Genomic DNA, 18,362 nt, shown 5'->3' on the forward strand with positions numbered 1-18,362 from the left:
AAAGGGAAATGAACCACAGCTGTTGGTTACAGCTGATTAAATGAGGCTGGCAACCAACATGGCGGCTGTAAGAGAAGAAAGAGGTGAGAGAGGCTACAGGCAGAGAGAGGGAGACACAAAAGAGGAGATGGATTTTTCAGGGAAAATGTATGAGTGAAATAAAGGGGAAAGATGGACAAGAGATACCGCAAGAAAACACCAGGCAAAAGAAGCCACCTTCTGAGGTAAGTGGTTAACACTTGTTCGCAAATGACTTTTAAAATATCTCTGCTGAGAGAAAGATAAATACTGTATGAAATCATTTATACGTGGAATCTAAAAGTGCCAAACTCAGAGAAACAGAGAGTAGAGTGGTGGTTACCAGGGACTGGGGTGGGAGTGTGGTCAGGGGACTGGGGAGATATTGGTTAAAGTGTACAAGCTTCCAGTTATAAGATTAGCAAGTTCTGAGAATCTAATGTACAGCATGGTGATTATAGCTAATAATACTGTACTATATCACTGAAAGTTGCTACAAGAGATCTTAAATGTTCTCACCACAAAAAAGAAATGGTAATTATGTAACAGGACAGAGGTGTTAGCTCATGCAATGGTGGGAATCATTTTGCAGTATATGAGTATACTAAATCAACACATTGCATCCTTAAACTTACACAATGTTATATGTCAATTATAGCTTGATAAATCTAGAAAAATAAAATCTCTGCTGAAACAAAGAAGGGGAATGGGGCATGGACTGCCAGTAGTTTAGCTAAATGGAGACCGATGTCAGAAGTGAATGCAGCTGGTATAGTTGTTGCAAAAAAAGCAATAGAGGTGTAGAGGTAAGTACCAGAAACCTCTGATAAGAAGGAGAAAATAGGAGTCCAAACTGAAATGCGTTCCAAGAATGCCTGGGAGGGTGAATTTGAATCGCACAATTTTGAGTAAAGCAATTATGGCTCAAGTGTGCAGGAGGCCAGATATGCTGCCAGGAAGTTGGGGACACCGAGAGAAAGAAAACCTATATGCAATTGCAGCACAGTGGGTTGGAACAGAGATGTCCTGCAGGGTGAGTTTGAACAAGAGCTGAAGATCCCAGTGCCTCTGGATCAGGAGCCTGGGTCCCCGAGTGACTGCATGGAGGAAGGCTACCCTGTCCACCTGCTCATCTACCCAGTACTGTCTCATAAAGAAGAAATAAACTTGTTACCTTAGGGTTTACACATTTTTATTTTTGTCTATTTCTTACAGTAATTAGCCTACCCAAACTCATACAATAAGCATCAATAAATTCTTAAAATACAGAGCACACTGTTAATAGTGGTCATCTCCGGGAGAAAGGTTTGGAGGCTAGGAATGTGTGAATTTCACTTTTTATTTTATCTTGTTCAAATGAGGAAAAAAATATAATAAAAGCCATGCAAAAGAAAACCCCAAATTAAAAAAAATAGCAATACATATCCTATATAAAAAATTTTAATATGCAGTGCCAAAGAGTCTGCTTAAATCTTCAAGTATGCTCTTCCACGGAGTGGGGCGATTTAGCTGTGTCAGGGAAATACTTGAGGGTCTTGAAGCTTACTGAAGAGAAAAAAGCCCAGCCTTGGAAAATTATAAGGTGCAAAGGGATTGGGTATATTTATTACTCAGAACAGTTCTACCAGTGAGGGAATAGAAGAACTGATTTTAGAGAAACAGGTAACATCATCCTTATTTTAGAGACAAAACAATGCAGACGCTTAGAAAGGTTAAGTGACTGATCTGTTACACAGTTAGAGGCAACTCTGGGCCTTAAACTAGGAATTCTAGCTCCAAATACAGTTGTTTTTTTTTTTTAAATGATGTTTAAAGAAGATCATCGACCAGAGCTTAAATATAAATACTCATTATTGCTTAATTTCCCTTCATTGGATTTCAAATAAAATGGACATTTAGATGAAAAGTCTAACGATGCCCAGTGTGCAGTGTTTTCACAAGACAGCAGATTAATAATTTAGCATACATTAGGTTCATTTAATCATACATCTAGATTCTGGATTTTCTTCTTCTGAGAAATATTTGTTAATTCTCAGAGCCAAAAATAGAGAAATCAGTTTGTTTAAAACAACTGGCATTGTGGCAGGTACTTAGTATCCAGTCTAAACCGAAAGAACAGGGAAATCAGCAAGGTGAGAGAAGGGAGTTCTCAGCTTGGGGAGTGAGCAACCAAAAAGGGGGGAAATGAAGGCTTAAACCCTCCTATGAAGGAACTTTCCAACTACTGATTTTCTTCCATTGTCCTGTCCCCCCTCCCACCTCAATTATTCAATAGGCATTAGTCCTGGCATTTGACTGTGATCCTCAGCCTTAGAGATATTTGCCTATATACCCTAAACATCTCCAGTCCATGAATGAAAAGCACGCCAAGCTGGGAAAGAATTGAGGGCGATAATAAATTCGAGTTGGCATTTCACCTGCAAAGTTAGATGGGGCCAAGGGCGATAGGAAAGCGTCAGACTCCCACCGGGCTCGGAGACTGAATTAAAATAATTGAAGAGAAGAGAAGCTGCCCCAGTCAGCATAGCTGGACGCTTAAGAAATACAAATGAAATAATGCATAAGACTGTGTTGTTTAAAACAAGAAACTGAGCAAGACTATTAACCAAAAACCTAGCTCTCAGCCAGTCCCAGATCCTTCGCAACGCTTATTTCAATTTGATTTTCAGGTTTTTGTTCTAGTCTGCTTTTAACTGGCAATGGTTCAAAAAAATGGGAGGCAGGCCGCTTTGACTTTCACTAGATCTGCTTACTCTAGTGAGTGGTGTGTGGAGAGATTCGTTAAACACATAATTAGTGGACATCTATCATGTGCAACTTTACTGCATGCTCCAGGAGGTGTAGGGAAGTAGCAACTAATTATTTAGCTACTTTAAAAACAAGATGTGGGCCTTCCCTAGTGGCACAGTGGTTGAGAGTCCGCCTGCCGATGCAGGGGACACGGGTTCGTGCCCCGGTCCGGGAGGATCCCACATGCCGCGGAGCGGCTGGGTCCGTGGGCCATGGCCGCTGAGCCTGCGCGTCCGGAACCTGCGTCCGGAGCCTGTGCTCCGCAACGGGAGAGGCCACAACAGTGAGAGGCCCGCGTACCGCAAAAAAAAAAACCCAAAAAAACAAAAAAAACCAAGATGTGAATATGTTGGCAAAGCCAGAATTTTGTTACTTTAAATACTTTAAATGCTTTAAATGCTGTACTATACCGATGTGAAAACTGGGACTAAGAATTAAGTAAATTAATGTTGAAGTAACATTTTGTGATAGGCTTTTATCACATAATAAATCACCCACGTATTTTTTTTTTATTTCACCCATGCTGAAAAGTGTTTTTCACCTTATAAAATCCGTCTGATTTGAAGTAAATGGATAGTTTTCTGCACTAATAGCATGAAACGTATGAGAGTCAGTTTATGGCAGTCACAAGTTTAGTAATTAATGAAGTAAAAGGGCTAGAAGAGTAATTAATATGAGATTAATTGAGCTTTATGGGGACAGAGAAAATTGTGCAATACAGGCTTGAGATTCCCTTTTCCAAATGTGAAACCATAAAATGTTGATCTCATGCAACCATCACGTTAGTAACATAAGGCAAGTGGAGACGGTGGGAGGAAGAGACTGACGTTTAAAGAATGCCTAGGGACAAAAACTGGACCGAGGAGCTTCAAGATGGCGGAAGAGTAAGATGCGGAGATCAACTTCCTCTTTCCAAATACATCAGAAATACATCCACATGTGAAACAGCTCCTACAAAACACCTACTGAACGCGGGCAGAAGACCTCAGACCTCCCAAAAGGCAAGAAACTCCCTACGTACCTGGGTAGGGCAAAAGAAAAAAGAAAAAACAGAGACAAAAGAATAGGGACGGGACCTGCACCAGTGGGAGGGAGCTGAATCACCCATGTATTTTAACATCAAGTATTAATTTCAAAATTAATGCATATTGAAGGACTCCTTAATTTTTAAAAAGTTTATTTCATCTGACTATAAAGATAATATATATATATACATTGTAAAACTTGTAAACACTTTCACATCAAAAAGATGTGAAATCTCCCATCATTCCATGATCCAAAGAAAATCAGTTTTTTTCTCTCCGTAGATATATTTGGTTGTTGTTCTTTTAACAACATTGTGTCAAAAGCAGTTCCTCTGAGATTAGTCTATGACAAAAGATGTCTAATGGTTGCTCAATATTTAATACTAAACCATTCTTCTACCTAATCATTTGAGTAGTTTCCAAATTTTTGCTATTATAAATTAATTCTGGGACAAATGGCTTTTTTTTTTTTTTTTTTTTTTTTTTTTTTTTGCGGTACGCAGGCCTCTCACTCTTGTGGCCTCTCCGGTTGTGGAGCACAGGCTCCAGATGCGCAGGCTCAGCGGCCATGGCTCACAGGACCAGCCGCTCTGCGGCATGCGGGATCTTCCCGGACCGGGGCACGAACCCGTGTGCCCTGCATCGGCAGGCGGACTCTCAACCACTGCGCCAGCAGGGAAGCCCCAAATGGCTTTTTATGTGAACTTTTTTCTCACTCCTATGTTTATTTTCTTAGGGAAAATGTACTGAAATGGAATTACTGGGTTAAAAAGTACAAGGCTGTCAAAGCTCTTGTATATATTTGATCCTTATCTTCTAAGGTCCTGATTTTTGGACTAACACTCACTTTTCAGAAATAGTCTACAAGTTCACAGAATAAGTTATTTCCTACATTTTCTTTTTTTAAATTTAAGATAAGAGTAAGTTTAATGACTCAAAATTATTGAACAACTTTATCCTAAAATGCTTATTAATGGATCAATTTTAGTTTGGGAGGACTTCTTCAACACCAGATTACAGGATTAAAAAATACTTGTTGTAGTCACATTTTTCTAAAATGTAACCCAGATATGGACTGTCCCATCATTCTTCTGTTCCATCATACTTGCCTGCTGATAATAAGGAATCCACTCACATCAGAAAGTGAGCAATGTAGATTTTACTGAAGATTCATAAGTCAGGGGAGAGGTTTTACACTGTATACTCCAAAGTTAACAACTTATTCCTCCCATCAGACTTTTCTGAGTTTTATTGTCTCTGCTACTGTGTATCAAGGCTTTTCAGTGAGAGATATCTTAATTATTCTACTATGATAATTATCGATAAAGTATTTTACCACTAACATTCCATTACATAACTGGGGAAAAATAATCTATAATGGAAGGTGATATTCATGATTTTGATGCATTTTTAATTTATTGAGGAATTTAAAAAATAGATGCTAATTCAAAGAGAGTTTATAAATGTTCAGAGTTTTGAAGCGGATTGAGGAAAATGTAAGTTTATCAGCAGATTTTCCACTAGAAATAGAACATTATAAAAATGATTTTTCTTTTTTTCAATTTATTTTTTTCTTTATTGGGATATAGTTGCTTTACTGTGTTGTGTTAGTTTCTGCTGTACAACAAAGTGAATCAGCTATATGTATACATATATCCCCTCCCTCTTGGACCTCCCTCACCCCTCCACCCCCCATCCCACCCATCTAGGTCACCACAGAGCACTGAGCTGAGCTCCCTGCGCTATAAGGAGGTTCCCACTAGCTATCTGTTTTACACATGGTAGTGTATATATGCCTGGAGGATGTATACAGCTACTTTCATGATTATTCAATGATCAGGACTAAGACTGGTGCTCTCAAAACCTCCAATAAATCCACTTGATTCAATTCAGGGAATCAGCAAAATTAAGTCTTATCTCACTATCCGCTGTAAATCACACGTTTTACCTACCCAGTTGTAGAATTTTTATTTACTTGTGATTTTCAAAAAAATCCACAAAACAAAAACAAAACCCCAAAAATCCACAAAACAGTAAAAACATATTTCTGAGGGCAGCACTTTATTTAATTATTTCTTCTTTTAATTAAAGAGATATTTTGAGTTTGCATTGGTTCTGGAGGCAGACACTCTTGGTTTCAAATTCTGACTCTGAAATTTCTTAGTTGAGTAAACTTGGGTAAGAGCCCTGTGAGATATTTATTACCATCTTCATTTTACATAGTGGAAACTGAGGCTTTGTATGATTAAGTGGGACAGTATATGTGAAGCACTTTTAGCAGAGTGCGTGCCCATAAAAGGCATCCAATAATTGGTAGCTACTATTAATAGGAGTAACAACAGCAACCGTCTACTATATGCTATTGGCTTCTTTATAAAGGAAATGAAATAGAAGATGGATGTGGCTAGTGTTTCATCAATTTACAGTTACAAATCTATCATATGTACACAATTTACAGTCATAAATCTTTATCATATGTACACTTTTGGGTCCAACCAGTATCCTAGCTGAAATTTAGAACTCAGGAGAACTAATTTGTAACCACTTAGGACCCTCAATAATTTGCAAAGAAACCTGCCATTCTTGTAGTTTTCTATTACAAATTCTCAGTGTCCCACCTCTTCTGGCCATCTATTGCTGCATAACAAATTACCCCAAACTAAATGGCTAAAATAACAACCATTTTATTATAGCTCACAATTTTGTGGATTAGGATTTCAGGCAGTGCTAAACTGGGCAATTTTTCTGCCCCATGTGGCATCCCCTAGGATCATTGGTTGGTATATAGCTGGTGTCTGTATCAATCTGGAGGGTCCAGGGTGGTTGTGCTTCTATGCCTGGCTCTGATGCGGGTTGTTAGAAGGCTAGGTTCAGCTGGCTGCTTCTCCATCTCCATGTAATCTCAGGGCCTCCCCATATGGTCTTCCCATCAGTGTAGCTGGACTTCTTACATAGTGGTTCAAGCCTCCAAGAGTCTAAATTAAAAGCTGCCAGTTCTCTTAAAGACTGGGCCTGAAAATGCATGATGTCATTTCCACCATAGTCTGTTGAAATATTGGGCAAAAGTTTCAAAATTTGAACAAAACCAGAAATCCATAGATCCAGGAAGTTCAGCAAACCCCAAGCAGGTTAAAGACAAAGAAAATATCACCTAGGTACATAATTTTGAAAACCAAAGATAGAGAGAAAGCCTGAAAAGCAGCCAGAGATAAATGGACACGTTATCCATAGGAGAACAATGATGAGTATATGAGTGAACAATGGAGGCCAGAAGACATGGAAAGATACCTTCAAAGGGCCAAAACAAAAAACTGCCTTGCTAGAATTCTATACCCAGCAAAACTAATTTTTAAATATTAAGGTAAAATAAAGTTATCTTCAGATAAATGAAAGCTGAGAAAATTTGTTGCCAACAGAACCACACTAACATGCTAAAAGAAGTTCTTCAGGCTAAAGGGAATGATTGGATCTACAGGCAGGAATTAACACTGGAAATATTAAATATGGGAATATATGTAAAAGACTAGTTTTTCTTTACTCAAATTCTTTAAAGGTTAATTAACTCTTTTAAAAAATAGCAATGTGGTGGGATTTATAACATATATAGAAATAAAATATATGACAAAACAGAACAAAAAATGGGAGAGAGCAAATGCAACTATAATTTCAAAAGTTTCTTACATGATATGGGGATTGGTATAATCGTTCTTGGTAGACTATGATAAGTGAAGGATGCATATTATAATCCCTTGAGTAACCACAAGAAAATATTACAAAGGGCTAAACAGCTAATAGAGGAGATAGAACAGAATACTAGAAAACAAAAACAAAAGCAGAAACAACCTGATTAATCCAAGAGAAAACAAAGGAGGAACAAAGAACAGAGAAGAAAAATTGAAAACAAATTGGAAAATGGCAGGTTTAAATCATATCAATAATTACAGTAAATGTAATGGACTAAAAAAAAAGGGTAGGGATTATTAGACAGAAAAGCAAGGTCCAGTTATGTGATGTTTACATAAAATGCACTTTATATATAAATATATATAGTTATTGAACACCATTTTTTTCTGTAAAATATAGTAGCTATTTCAGAGGATTGTCGCAAAGATTAAGTGAGTAAATATGTGTGTTGAGCATTCAGCATAGTGCTTGGGACATGGTAAATTCTCCATTAAGGACAGCTAAACATATATGCATCTGTGCATGTTCACACATAATACTGAATGTTCTATCAATTGTAATTTTCATTAATTCAGACTTCTTCAGTCTTCTACTTCAATTCATGATTTTAAAAGTGCATGTTTAGAATATATCTAATGGTTCCCCGTTTTTTGGTTTTGGTTTGATGGTGTGAGTGATTGGCACACAAAACACACTGCCTTGTGGAAACATTTATTATTGTCTTCACACATTTGCATTGTTCTCACAAATTTTAGTAAGTTCTATAAAGCAAAAATAAAGGGTTCAATCATAGATTCAAGTGAAGGGTTCATTTAGGTGGGATCAAGGGTATGTGTAAGTAATATTTAGGCTGAAAAAATAATCGGTAGTGTTAACCAGGTAAAGAGAGAGAGAAAGAACTTTCTGGACAGAGGCAAAAGGATGTGAAGGCCCCAAGGTGGAGAAGATCTTGGACTGTTCAAGGAACTAAAGAACACAGGTGTGCAGGAATGGAGCAAGATGAGGAGACAGAGGTGGGCAGGGCCGGCTGAAGTCCTGGGCCTGGAAGTTTATGTTGAAGACTCTGGATTTACCCTAAGAGAAAAATCACTCTGGCTGTTGTGCAGAAATGAAATAGAGGAAGCCAAAACTGGAAAAACCAGTTCGGCTATGAAGTTATTGTAGTCCAAGCAAGAGATGATGGTGGATTGGACAAGGGTGGTGGCAGTGGAGAGAAAGAGGATGAATTTTTTATGTATTAGCGTAGTAGAATGGACAGGACGTGGTGAAGGATTAGAAGTGGGTGATGAGGAAAGAAGGTATAGTGATCCCTTCAGGTGTCTGGGATTTGCAGTAAGGTGAATGGAGGTGCCATATACAGGCTCAGCAAGTATCAGAGGAGTTACAGATTTCAGGAGGAGAGGTAGATTTCAGTTTGGGGTATTTAAGTAGTGAGAGAGATGTAACACAACTGAGGAGATGTCAATAGACCAATAGGTTAATGGTCCAATACTTAAAAAGTGAGGCCTGGACTAGATGTGTAAGTTTGAGATTTGTTGGATAAGATCACATGGGGGAGAGTGTGGAGTGAGAAGAGGACACAGGACTGGGCCATATGGAACCCCAACATTTTGAAGTGGGGAAGGAGGAGACACCAGCAAAGGAGAATGAGAAAGACTGACCAGCATGGTTGGAGGACAGCTGGGAGTGTGGTATCACAGAGCCCAGAGGAAGAGGGTTTGGATAAAAATAGAATAATCCACTATTTTGAATAGTGGATTATTGTGTATGTTTAGCTATAAGATGCAATTACCACAGCTTTAGCACAGTGTTAAACATACCATATTTATTGAATGAATGGGTAGCTTTGTATCTTTGGAAACCTAGCTCATGGTCACTAACAGAAGCAATGTTTATGTTCTACCACCCCAATTCATATCAGGGAATAAAATCTAAACATGAATTAAGAAGCTGTCTCAGAGGACAAATATTGAGCTTTGGCAGGAAAAGTTTGAAAAGGCATTGGAGAGATGATTAGAAGTGGGGATGATGAAGTGTGAGTTCTCCGTAGCCCTAGATCAGTCTATTCACCAAATCACATGGTCAGAAAGGGGTAGAGAGAGGGCAGCTGAGGAAGGAAATATATTCACGAAACAGAATAACATTATGCTCTCTAACTGCTGATGTGCTCACTGAGGCATTTCAATAAGCACTGGCAACATGCACTGACATTTGAAATCAGTGCTCCTTAGTTTAGTACCTACCCTTGCAGCAAATCCAACATGGTGAAGAGCTATTTCCTAAATAAATCAGAGGGCTTTAATTCTGTGCTCAGGAATCCCAGGAAATTTTGGTTGACAGTACCATGCGGTCTGTGGATTAAACAAATTATTGATGTTTGGCACTCAAAGTCTTTATTTATCCTTCATGTTGACTAGAACCATTTGCAGATAATAATGTTGGATATATAGTAGGAAAATTTGAAGAATGCAAGATGCATTATTCTGTTACTTTCTAAGATATTAGGCTCTCAATACCTCATATATATAAGGAAAGTATCTTTTTAAAAACCCATTTTCAAATTCATCCTTGTTGTAGTCATTGTATTTAATAGTTTCCTTTGCTTTTGGAAGTTAACACTTTTGCTCAGAGAGGGAAAATGGATATTTATAAGAGAAATATTAACAACTAGAACCTTTATGAGAAAAAGGCTGTAATAAAACAAAACAGTTGCTTTTAAGAGATGCAGGATTTATATAGAGCTTTATTACAAATCAGTTGCCTTGATTTTTTGGTGAGTGGGGCAGAGAAGCAAAATGGGTGATAAATGGACATTATATTCGGAGTCTGGAGACTTGGTTTTGAATTTTAACTGTTGTTCTTAATGACCTGAATTCTCAGTTTTCTTGGGTATTGTTCTACTTTCTTTGGTTTTAATTCACTGTTCCTTTATACATTTATTGTGAAAGCTATATAAATGAATTATTTTCAGCCTTTTTTCTAATATATACATTTTCTTCTGGGTATAACTTAAATTGCATCCTACAGGTTTTGATTTGTCATATTTTTATTGACAATTAGTTAAAATTATTTTCTAGTACCTGTTGGGATTTCTTCTTTGATCCATGATTATTTAGAAGTGTACTACCTACTAGTCAGAGAATATGGTTGATTTTAATTTTTTGTAAGCTACTGAGATATTAATTTCTTATGAGTATGATTATTTACTTTTTTGGTATATATGTTCTATCAGATAAAGCTATATTAAACGCCCACTATGATTGTGGATTTATCTATTTTATTTTTTTAGTTCTGTTACTTTCTGCTTTATATGGTTTGAAGCTATGCTCTTATAGACATTCAAGGTTAGAATCATTATATCTTTTTGGTACAGTGTATAGTAATCCTTTTATATCGTAGTAAAATTTCTTTTTATATATAGCAAGGCTTCATGCTTTATATATATTGGTATATTTATATCAATTTTCTCTTGGTTACTGTTTGCATGTTAATATTTTCATGATTACATTTTCTATCTTTCTATAGCTTTACATTTAAAGTATGTCTCTTATAAGCAGCATCTTTAATTAACCTATTTGGCAATCTTTGTATTTTAATTGGAGTGTTTAGTCCTTTTATGCACTTAATGTAAATATTGGTTATTTGAAGTTAAATCTACTATTTGTTCCAGAAGTTCTTTATTTCTTCTAATTTCTTGCCCTTTTTGTATTAATTTTTATTATTCCATTCCTCACTATTATTAGCTTGTTATTTATCCATTCTTTTACAGTTATTTTAGGTTTTGCCCTATGGATTAGAATATTTATTCGTTATTTGTAAAAGTCTAATATAAGTTAATGCTTTTACCATTTCCCAGACAATTCAAAGAACTTAGAATGCATTAATACTATTTAAAACCCTCCCATTGCTTTGTTTGCTATTGTGTATTTGAATTCTGTGTGTACAGGCAGTCCTTGCTTTGCATGGTTCCCATATGCATGAGGTTCAGTTACCATTATTTAGTTAAATTTAAATAATAACTGGTTCCAACCACATGGTTCAAGTTTGTTACCACAATATATTAACTATGAGTAATTGCATAAAGTACAAACTTTGCTGCCAGATCTTCAGTCCACGCATCACTATGTAAGTAACAGATGCACATCATGATAGGTGATCAATTACACTGCTCCTTTCAAAGTCATTGGTGATAGGTCACCTAGCATCTATTATTCAGTTCATACACAAACAATAAGGTGTGCAGTTGTGTTGCCTCCATGACTGTCAGTGATAAACCCACACAACATTTTATAAAAGAGGATAATTGAAAGAGGTAATTGACCAACAAAGATGGAAGAAACAAAGAAACAAAATGTGATAGTGCTGGAAGTGAAATTTGAATAAATGTAAATAGAACCATAGAAACTGCTAACCATGGGAACGTCCATACTGCTACCATTTGAGAGACTCTAGACATTTAATAAGAGGAACTTAAGTGAAGGTGCATTATTGACATAAATAAGAAAAGTGGTTGTGAATAAAAGAATGAAGATGTCCCCAAAGAAATGATGCTGGTAAAAAAAAAGAACTTACATTAAAGGGACTCTCAGAAATATTTTGACATTGAAAGAACAGAGGATAGATATTGGAAGCTGATCCAGACTTAGAAAGGAGTATGACAATTTGCCAAGACAGTGACGTGATACTCTCTTGTAAGTTATATATACAACAGAGAAAAATGTGTGTGCTATTCAAACTACTCTTGATAAGCTTTTTAGAAAGAAATAAAACATTTTACTTCTAAATGCTTCTAACGTTTAAAATTACAATGTGCTAAAAATATTAGTTTTACTATTTTTACTTTCCCCATGCATTTATAACCCAATAGTAAGAGAGATTTTAATGTTTTGACAAGAATTTTTGTCACAAAAAGTAATCTTTTTATCATTGATTAAGATCGCTTTGCACAGTTTCAGCATGCACAGTTTTATGATCCAACACTATCATGCAGAGCAAAGACTGCCTGTTTTTTAAACCCCATAAGACGTTTTGTTTTGTTTTGTACAGTCGAGGTTAATTTATATTTAGCTCTTTTGTTCGTTTGTTTTTGTTTTTTGCTTTTCATTTCCTCCTGTACCTCTGTGCTATCAGGTAGGATTATTTTCCTTTTGCCTTAATAATTCCCTTTAGCAGTTTCTTTAATATGAGCCTAATGGTGATGAATCCTCTCAGCTTTTGTTTGCTTGAAATGTCTTTCTTTTGTCTTCAATTTCAGAGAATCTTTTTGTTAGGTTGGCTGATATTTGCTGTTGTTATTTGTGTGGTTCTCCTTTTTGCAGATATCTTACTTTTTGCTTTGTGGATTCCATCATTTCTGTTGAAAAGTCAGCTTTCAGTCATGTTGTTACTTCTTTGAAAGTATTATGTATTTTTTTCCTCTGGCTGCTTTTTATGATTTTCTCTTTCTTTGATTTTTTAGCACTTTTACTATGATGTGCCTTGTTGTGGTTTTCTTTGTATTTATCCTTTAGGGGTTTGCAGTACTGCTTACATTTGTGACTTGATGTCTCATGAATTTTGGAAATTTTCTTTCAAATATTGCTTCTTTCATTCTTTCTCTTATTTTTCTTGGGATCCAGTAATAGGTATGCTAGACTTTTTAGTGTGCCACATATTTCTTTTTCTCTCCATGCTTCAGGTGGGATAAATTCTTCTGACCTAATTTCTAGGTTACTTACTCTCTTTTGACCTATGTATATCTGTTGTTAAACTCATGTATTTAGGTTTTATTTTAGTTATTGAATTTTTAAATTCTAGAGTTTCCATTTGATCCTTTCAAAAATATTTTCCAGTTCTATTCTAAAATTCTCTATCTTGGCAATTAAATTTTTGAATGTCTTGATCATAGTTATTTTAAAGTCTGTCTGATAACTCCAATATTTGAATCTCTTGTGGATCATTTTCTATTGTCTGTTTTCTTCTCTTGATTTTTGCCATAAATTCTTTATTTTTAATTTTTTTTTGTATGCTTGGTTATTTTTTATTGAAAGCTGAGCTTTAGTCTTTGTGAGGACTGATCTATTTCCCATTATACCTTACTTCTGGGAGGAAGCTCTTTTTGGCATCCCAGCTAAAATCCTTGGGTGTTTACCAGGAACCATCTCCTTAGTAAGCCTTGAACTCCAGTTTTTATTTCCCTAGCTCTATGAGACTGCCTAAACCTCTGGGCAGCCTCTCAGCTGTTGTTTACAGTTTAGAAAATACTTCAAGAGGAAAGTAATCAAATGTTGTTTTGGGGATTTGCTTCTCTTCCCTTAAGTTCTTGCTGCCTTCATAACACTCATATACCTTTAAACAGATTTTTTTCCAGCTCCTCTAGTTGTTTTCAAACCAATGGTTGATATAATAATGTCCGCTAGCCTACCATAGCTGGAGACAACTTTCTGGGCCTCAGTATTCTTAACACATTATTGTCCGGGGGATTTTTGCAGAAACTAATACCTGTGGCCATAATACGTCTCTGGTCAAAAATGTGTTAAAGGCCGCATACTGTATTACATAGGGAAAGAAGATTTGAGTCACATATTTATGATGTAAAACCTCTGACCCTATCCATTAGTAACTCTGTGACCTAGGATAATGTATTTAGTCTCTCTACATTTATGCTTTTCTTAAATAAATAATACAAATGATAATCTCTACTTCACAGGGTTGTTTTTTGAAGGTTAAATAAATAAAGTACTTAAATGTTCAGCATAATGTTTAGAACATACTAAGTATTCATAGATGATAAGTATTTTTGTTCTTCATCAAGAAAAGAGAGTTAATATTTCATAATACATGGCTGCTTAAAAGAATGTAATGTGATTATTTGTGTAAAACTTTTTATAGATTGCAAGGTACTACAGAAATAAAAACAGAATAATTATTTATGAAGTGTATTGATTGGTTTTATGTGGGAGGCACTGTGCTAAATGCTTACATGCATTATGTCATTCAATATTTATAATAAGCATATTAAGTTGGAACTCTTATTACCATTATTTTACAAATGAGGAAACTGAGGTTAGGAAGGATTACATGACATGTCCAAGGTTAGATAATGAGATTGCTGTGACCTAACCACTAGACCACCAGGGAACATCAAGGTTAGACAATGACAGGCAAGGAAACCAGGGTTTTAACCCAACTCTGACCAACTCCAAAGCCAGAGCTCTTAACTCCACTCCTGTTCTAATCTCACAAGGCTACATTTCTCTTTCCTAAATGAGGGAAAAAAGTTAGTTTTTGCAGAAACTTGCACAGGCCCTGGAATCCAGTAGATGGTCAGTAAATATTTATTGACTTACTGATATCCGTGTCAATAAAATCTGTTGACACAGTAGTAATAGAAAGAAATGACAATTCAAAAAGAGGACTTCTAATTTTGTCTTTAACTTCCAGCCATGCAAGTTAGAATTAGGATGAATTAACATAAACTGAGAGTGAGAACAAGTTAAGAATTGAATATAAATGGAAATTCTGACCCATGTTCTAGTTGCTATTGCCATCTGGAGCCCCCAAATTATCAATTAAGATTGGCTGTGGCTTGGATTCATGCTTCACTTTTCATTGTACTTACATGTGAGTCATTTTACTCAAATTGTAGAAGGAATGTGATTCCAGCCGCTGCAGAGTTGCATCTATTGACAAGTAGCTGAACATCACAAAAATATAAAACAAAGTAGAAAGTTAGTAGGGTTGTGAACTGCAAACATACTATTAATTTTGATGTAACTTCTTTGTCAGGGGCTTCCCAGGTCATGCAACATGCACAACCCTCATGGTTTCTCCCTAATTATGTTAAAATTAGTTATTACTTTTTTTAGATCCTGTTTTATCTGAAAGTTTCCCAATTCATTGGACCTATTCATTCTTCTGGTTTCATTCAACAGATACTTCCTTTAGAAGCTTTCCCCAAATTTCCTGATTAGGTCAAATTTTGCATAGTATATCCTCATGGCACCATGAACTTCTCCTTCCACTAATTATCACAATGAAACTTTGCAAGTGTTTGGATGATATGTGATTGATGTCTCATTAGAGTGCCAGTTCTCTGAAATGGGGAACTGTCTGTTTCTGATGGACACTGAAGGTACACTCAAAGTACCTTTCATATTGCTTGTCATGTAGTAGACTTCCAATAATTATGGATTAAGTGAATGACTGAGTGAATGAATGAACAGGTGAGTTACTCAAAATAGCAGAAAATGAAAGACGTTAGAAAAGAATTCACCAATAAATAAGAGGCATTTTTAATGGAGTAGCTAATTGCATGAGGTCAGAGATGTAGTTACAAAGAAGATGAAGAAAAAGCCACATTTCTCTAGTGGAACATTCCATAGGGTGGTGACTATATATTCTCTCAAGACTTCTCTTCTTGATTTTGAGAGGCTGAAAACTCAATATTTATTTTGAACTTTGTAATTGAAAGGCAACACAAATAAAAGTTTTAAGTACTAAAAAGGAGAAAAGAGAAACTTCTAAATACAACTTGTCAAGAATACATAAGGGATGATGTTTCAAAAAGTCTCCTAAATTCTATCTTGTAATAAGAATGACTAATGCAGCCAAATTCAATGACGGCTTTTTATTGAGAGGCATTTCTATGACATTTGGGAAAATTAATGATTAACAGATGGTGTCTACCTGTGGCCGTAGCAGAGCTTCTCAACCCTGGCCATACAACTGAACTATTTGGGAGGCTTTTAAAACGTAAGATGTCCAAGACTCAGTCCAGGATAATTAATTCAGAGTATTTAAGGGATGGGGCAAACATTTTTATTTTTAAAAAGCTTCCCAGATGATTCTAATGCGCAGGCAGGGTTAAGAACCACTGGCCTATAGTTTGAATTGAATCTGCCAGTAAAATATTTTCATTAATATAATTTTTATAAGAGGAGTGCTGACTGTTCCATTTGAGTGTTTTTCTCATGGGTATTGTGTGTATTCTAAAGGTCCTGTGCTTTCTGTTTTGAATTATCTATTCTCTAAACAATTATCCTTTGATTTATCAGGTCTCCCAAGTCATTGCCACTTGTGGATAACATTACATAAATTATTTTGATCCAAATATCATACCTCTAACATAGAGGAAACCACTGAAGATGTTGAAAAGAATTAATTTATTGTGTAGAGATTGTGGGGATTTAGAATGGATGAAGCTGAGCCATCTGAAGGACAAGATTAATTCTGAAGGCTGCAAACTTGTTTTCCTAACTTTGCATCATATCCACTGCTCCAAATTTTCTCCCGAATTTCTTAGTTTAGGAGGTGCAAAGCTTTCTTAAGGTTTTAGTCATTCAGCACATGTCATGATCACTGAAGTTCCAATTTCTCCAACTGAATGATACCTCCTTAGAGGACTCTTATAGCTTGGTTGTGAAGACAACATATAGGAACCATTTATTCAGTGGGATAAGAGCAGTGATTCCCTACTTGCTTATCCCATTTTTATAATCAGGAAAAATCAGATCCCACCTCCTCCTCATATTTCTTCTAAGCATGCAAGTCTCATGTAATAACTAGAGTAACCATATCATTAATCATCCACAATAGGATATTTTTGTGAGTTAATGCAGGGTGCTATTAATAATTATGCCAGAATAATAGGTGGGAATTTGTACTGTTCCAGGCAAAGCTACCTGGTGATCTCTTGCCCTGTAGATGTGACAGCTCCTAACTGTGCTACCTGGTGATCTCTTGCCCCGTAGATGTGACAGCTCCCTAACTATTATTTAGGTATGTGTGTGTGCTTTCATTAAACAAATATCTATTAAACATTCACTATATGTCAGTAAATGAGCATTGACCATTCAGACCTGTTCCCTAGCTTCAAGGAACTCACAGTAGTGGGAGATACAGACAGGTAAATGGGGTTAATATGTAGAGTGATAAATTCTCTGATGGGGTTCAGGGCACACTTAACCCAGACTGGAGAATCTAAACATAGTCTCCCTGGAAGAGTCCTCAACAGGACCTTCAAATCTGCCTGGATGTCCTGAATATCCCAGTCAAACTTCCTTCTTTTATTGCCCATCATTTTATTTCAAACCTTCTCAAATTTCTAACTCTGCCCTTTCTACCCAAATATTAGTAGATAATCTTTTTAATAATTTGTAGAAAATATTGAAACCTTGAGATGAGAATTCCTGGAATCCCCCTCTAATAAGCCTATTAATTTACCTGCACCTGCCCCATCTCTAACTACTATTTCTCGTTATAGTACAAAAGGTGTCCATCTTCCTGTAAAAGGTCAATCCCACTATTTGGACCCCATTCCCTCCTGCCTTCTTAGGGACCTCATGTTCTTAAAATTGTTCTTTCTTCAGTTTTTTTTTAAGCCTCTCCTCCTGGTCCCAGTTACTTCTACCTGTTTATGACTCTTAAGTCTTAATCTCTACCAAAATCTCTCCTGAGTGCCCCTACATACCCAGAATTTCCAGTTCTCCTTAGTCTACTTTGATTTTTTTTCCTTTTTGCCATATCCATATTCCCTTCTGTATTAATATATTTCTTTATTATGTTTTTGGTTCCTTGCCTATTTCTTTTCGTTCGAATGTGAACTCCACAGGGGCATGGCTCTCTGTGCATTTGTTCCCTGATGTATCCCTATCTCTTGGAAAAATGATTGATATATACCAGGGACTGAATAAATATTTCTTGAATGAATTAATAAAAGAATTTTATCCTGATATCTATTAGACATAGCTGCTGGATGCCTCAAAGGCACCTCAAATGCCACAGGCCCCAAATTGAATTCCTAACTTACCCCCTGTCCCTCCACAGCAAATGCACAGAAAACTTCTCTACCTTGGCAAATGTGCT

The 18,362-nt window shown here is 36.2% G+C and overlaps 1 protein-coding gene across 1 annotated transcript in view; it reads right to left on the reverse strand.

Moving 5' to 3' along the window:
- The window catches only part of TSHR (thyroid stimulating hormone receptor), a 163,474-nt gene that overhangs the window by 51,205 nt on the left and 93,907 nt on the right, over positions 1 to 18,362 (reverse strand). Inside the window, exon 4 of the mRNA XM_060003364.1 lies at positions 15,118 to 15,192. Coding sequence (XP_059859347.1) covers positions 15,118 to 15,192 — 75 coding nt within the window. The remainder of the gene's footprint in view (positions 1 to 15,117; positions 15,193 to 18,362) is intronic.

The sequence above is a fragment of the Delphinus delphis genome, chromosome 2 (assembly GCF_949987515.2).
Source record: "Delphinus delphis chromosome 2, mDelDel1.2, whole genome shotgun sequence".
Classification (NCBI taxonomy): Eukaryota; Metazoa; Chordata; class Mammalia; order Artiodactyla; family Delphinidae; genus Delphinus; species Delphinus delphis.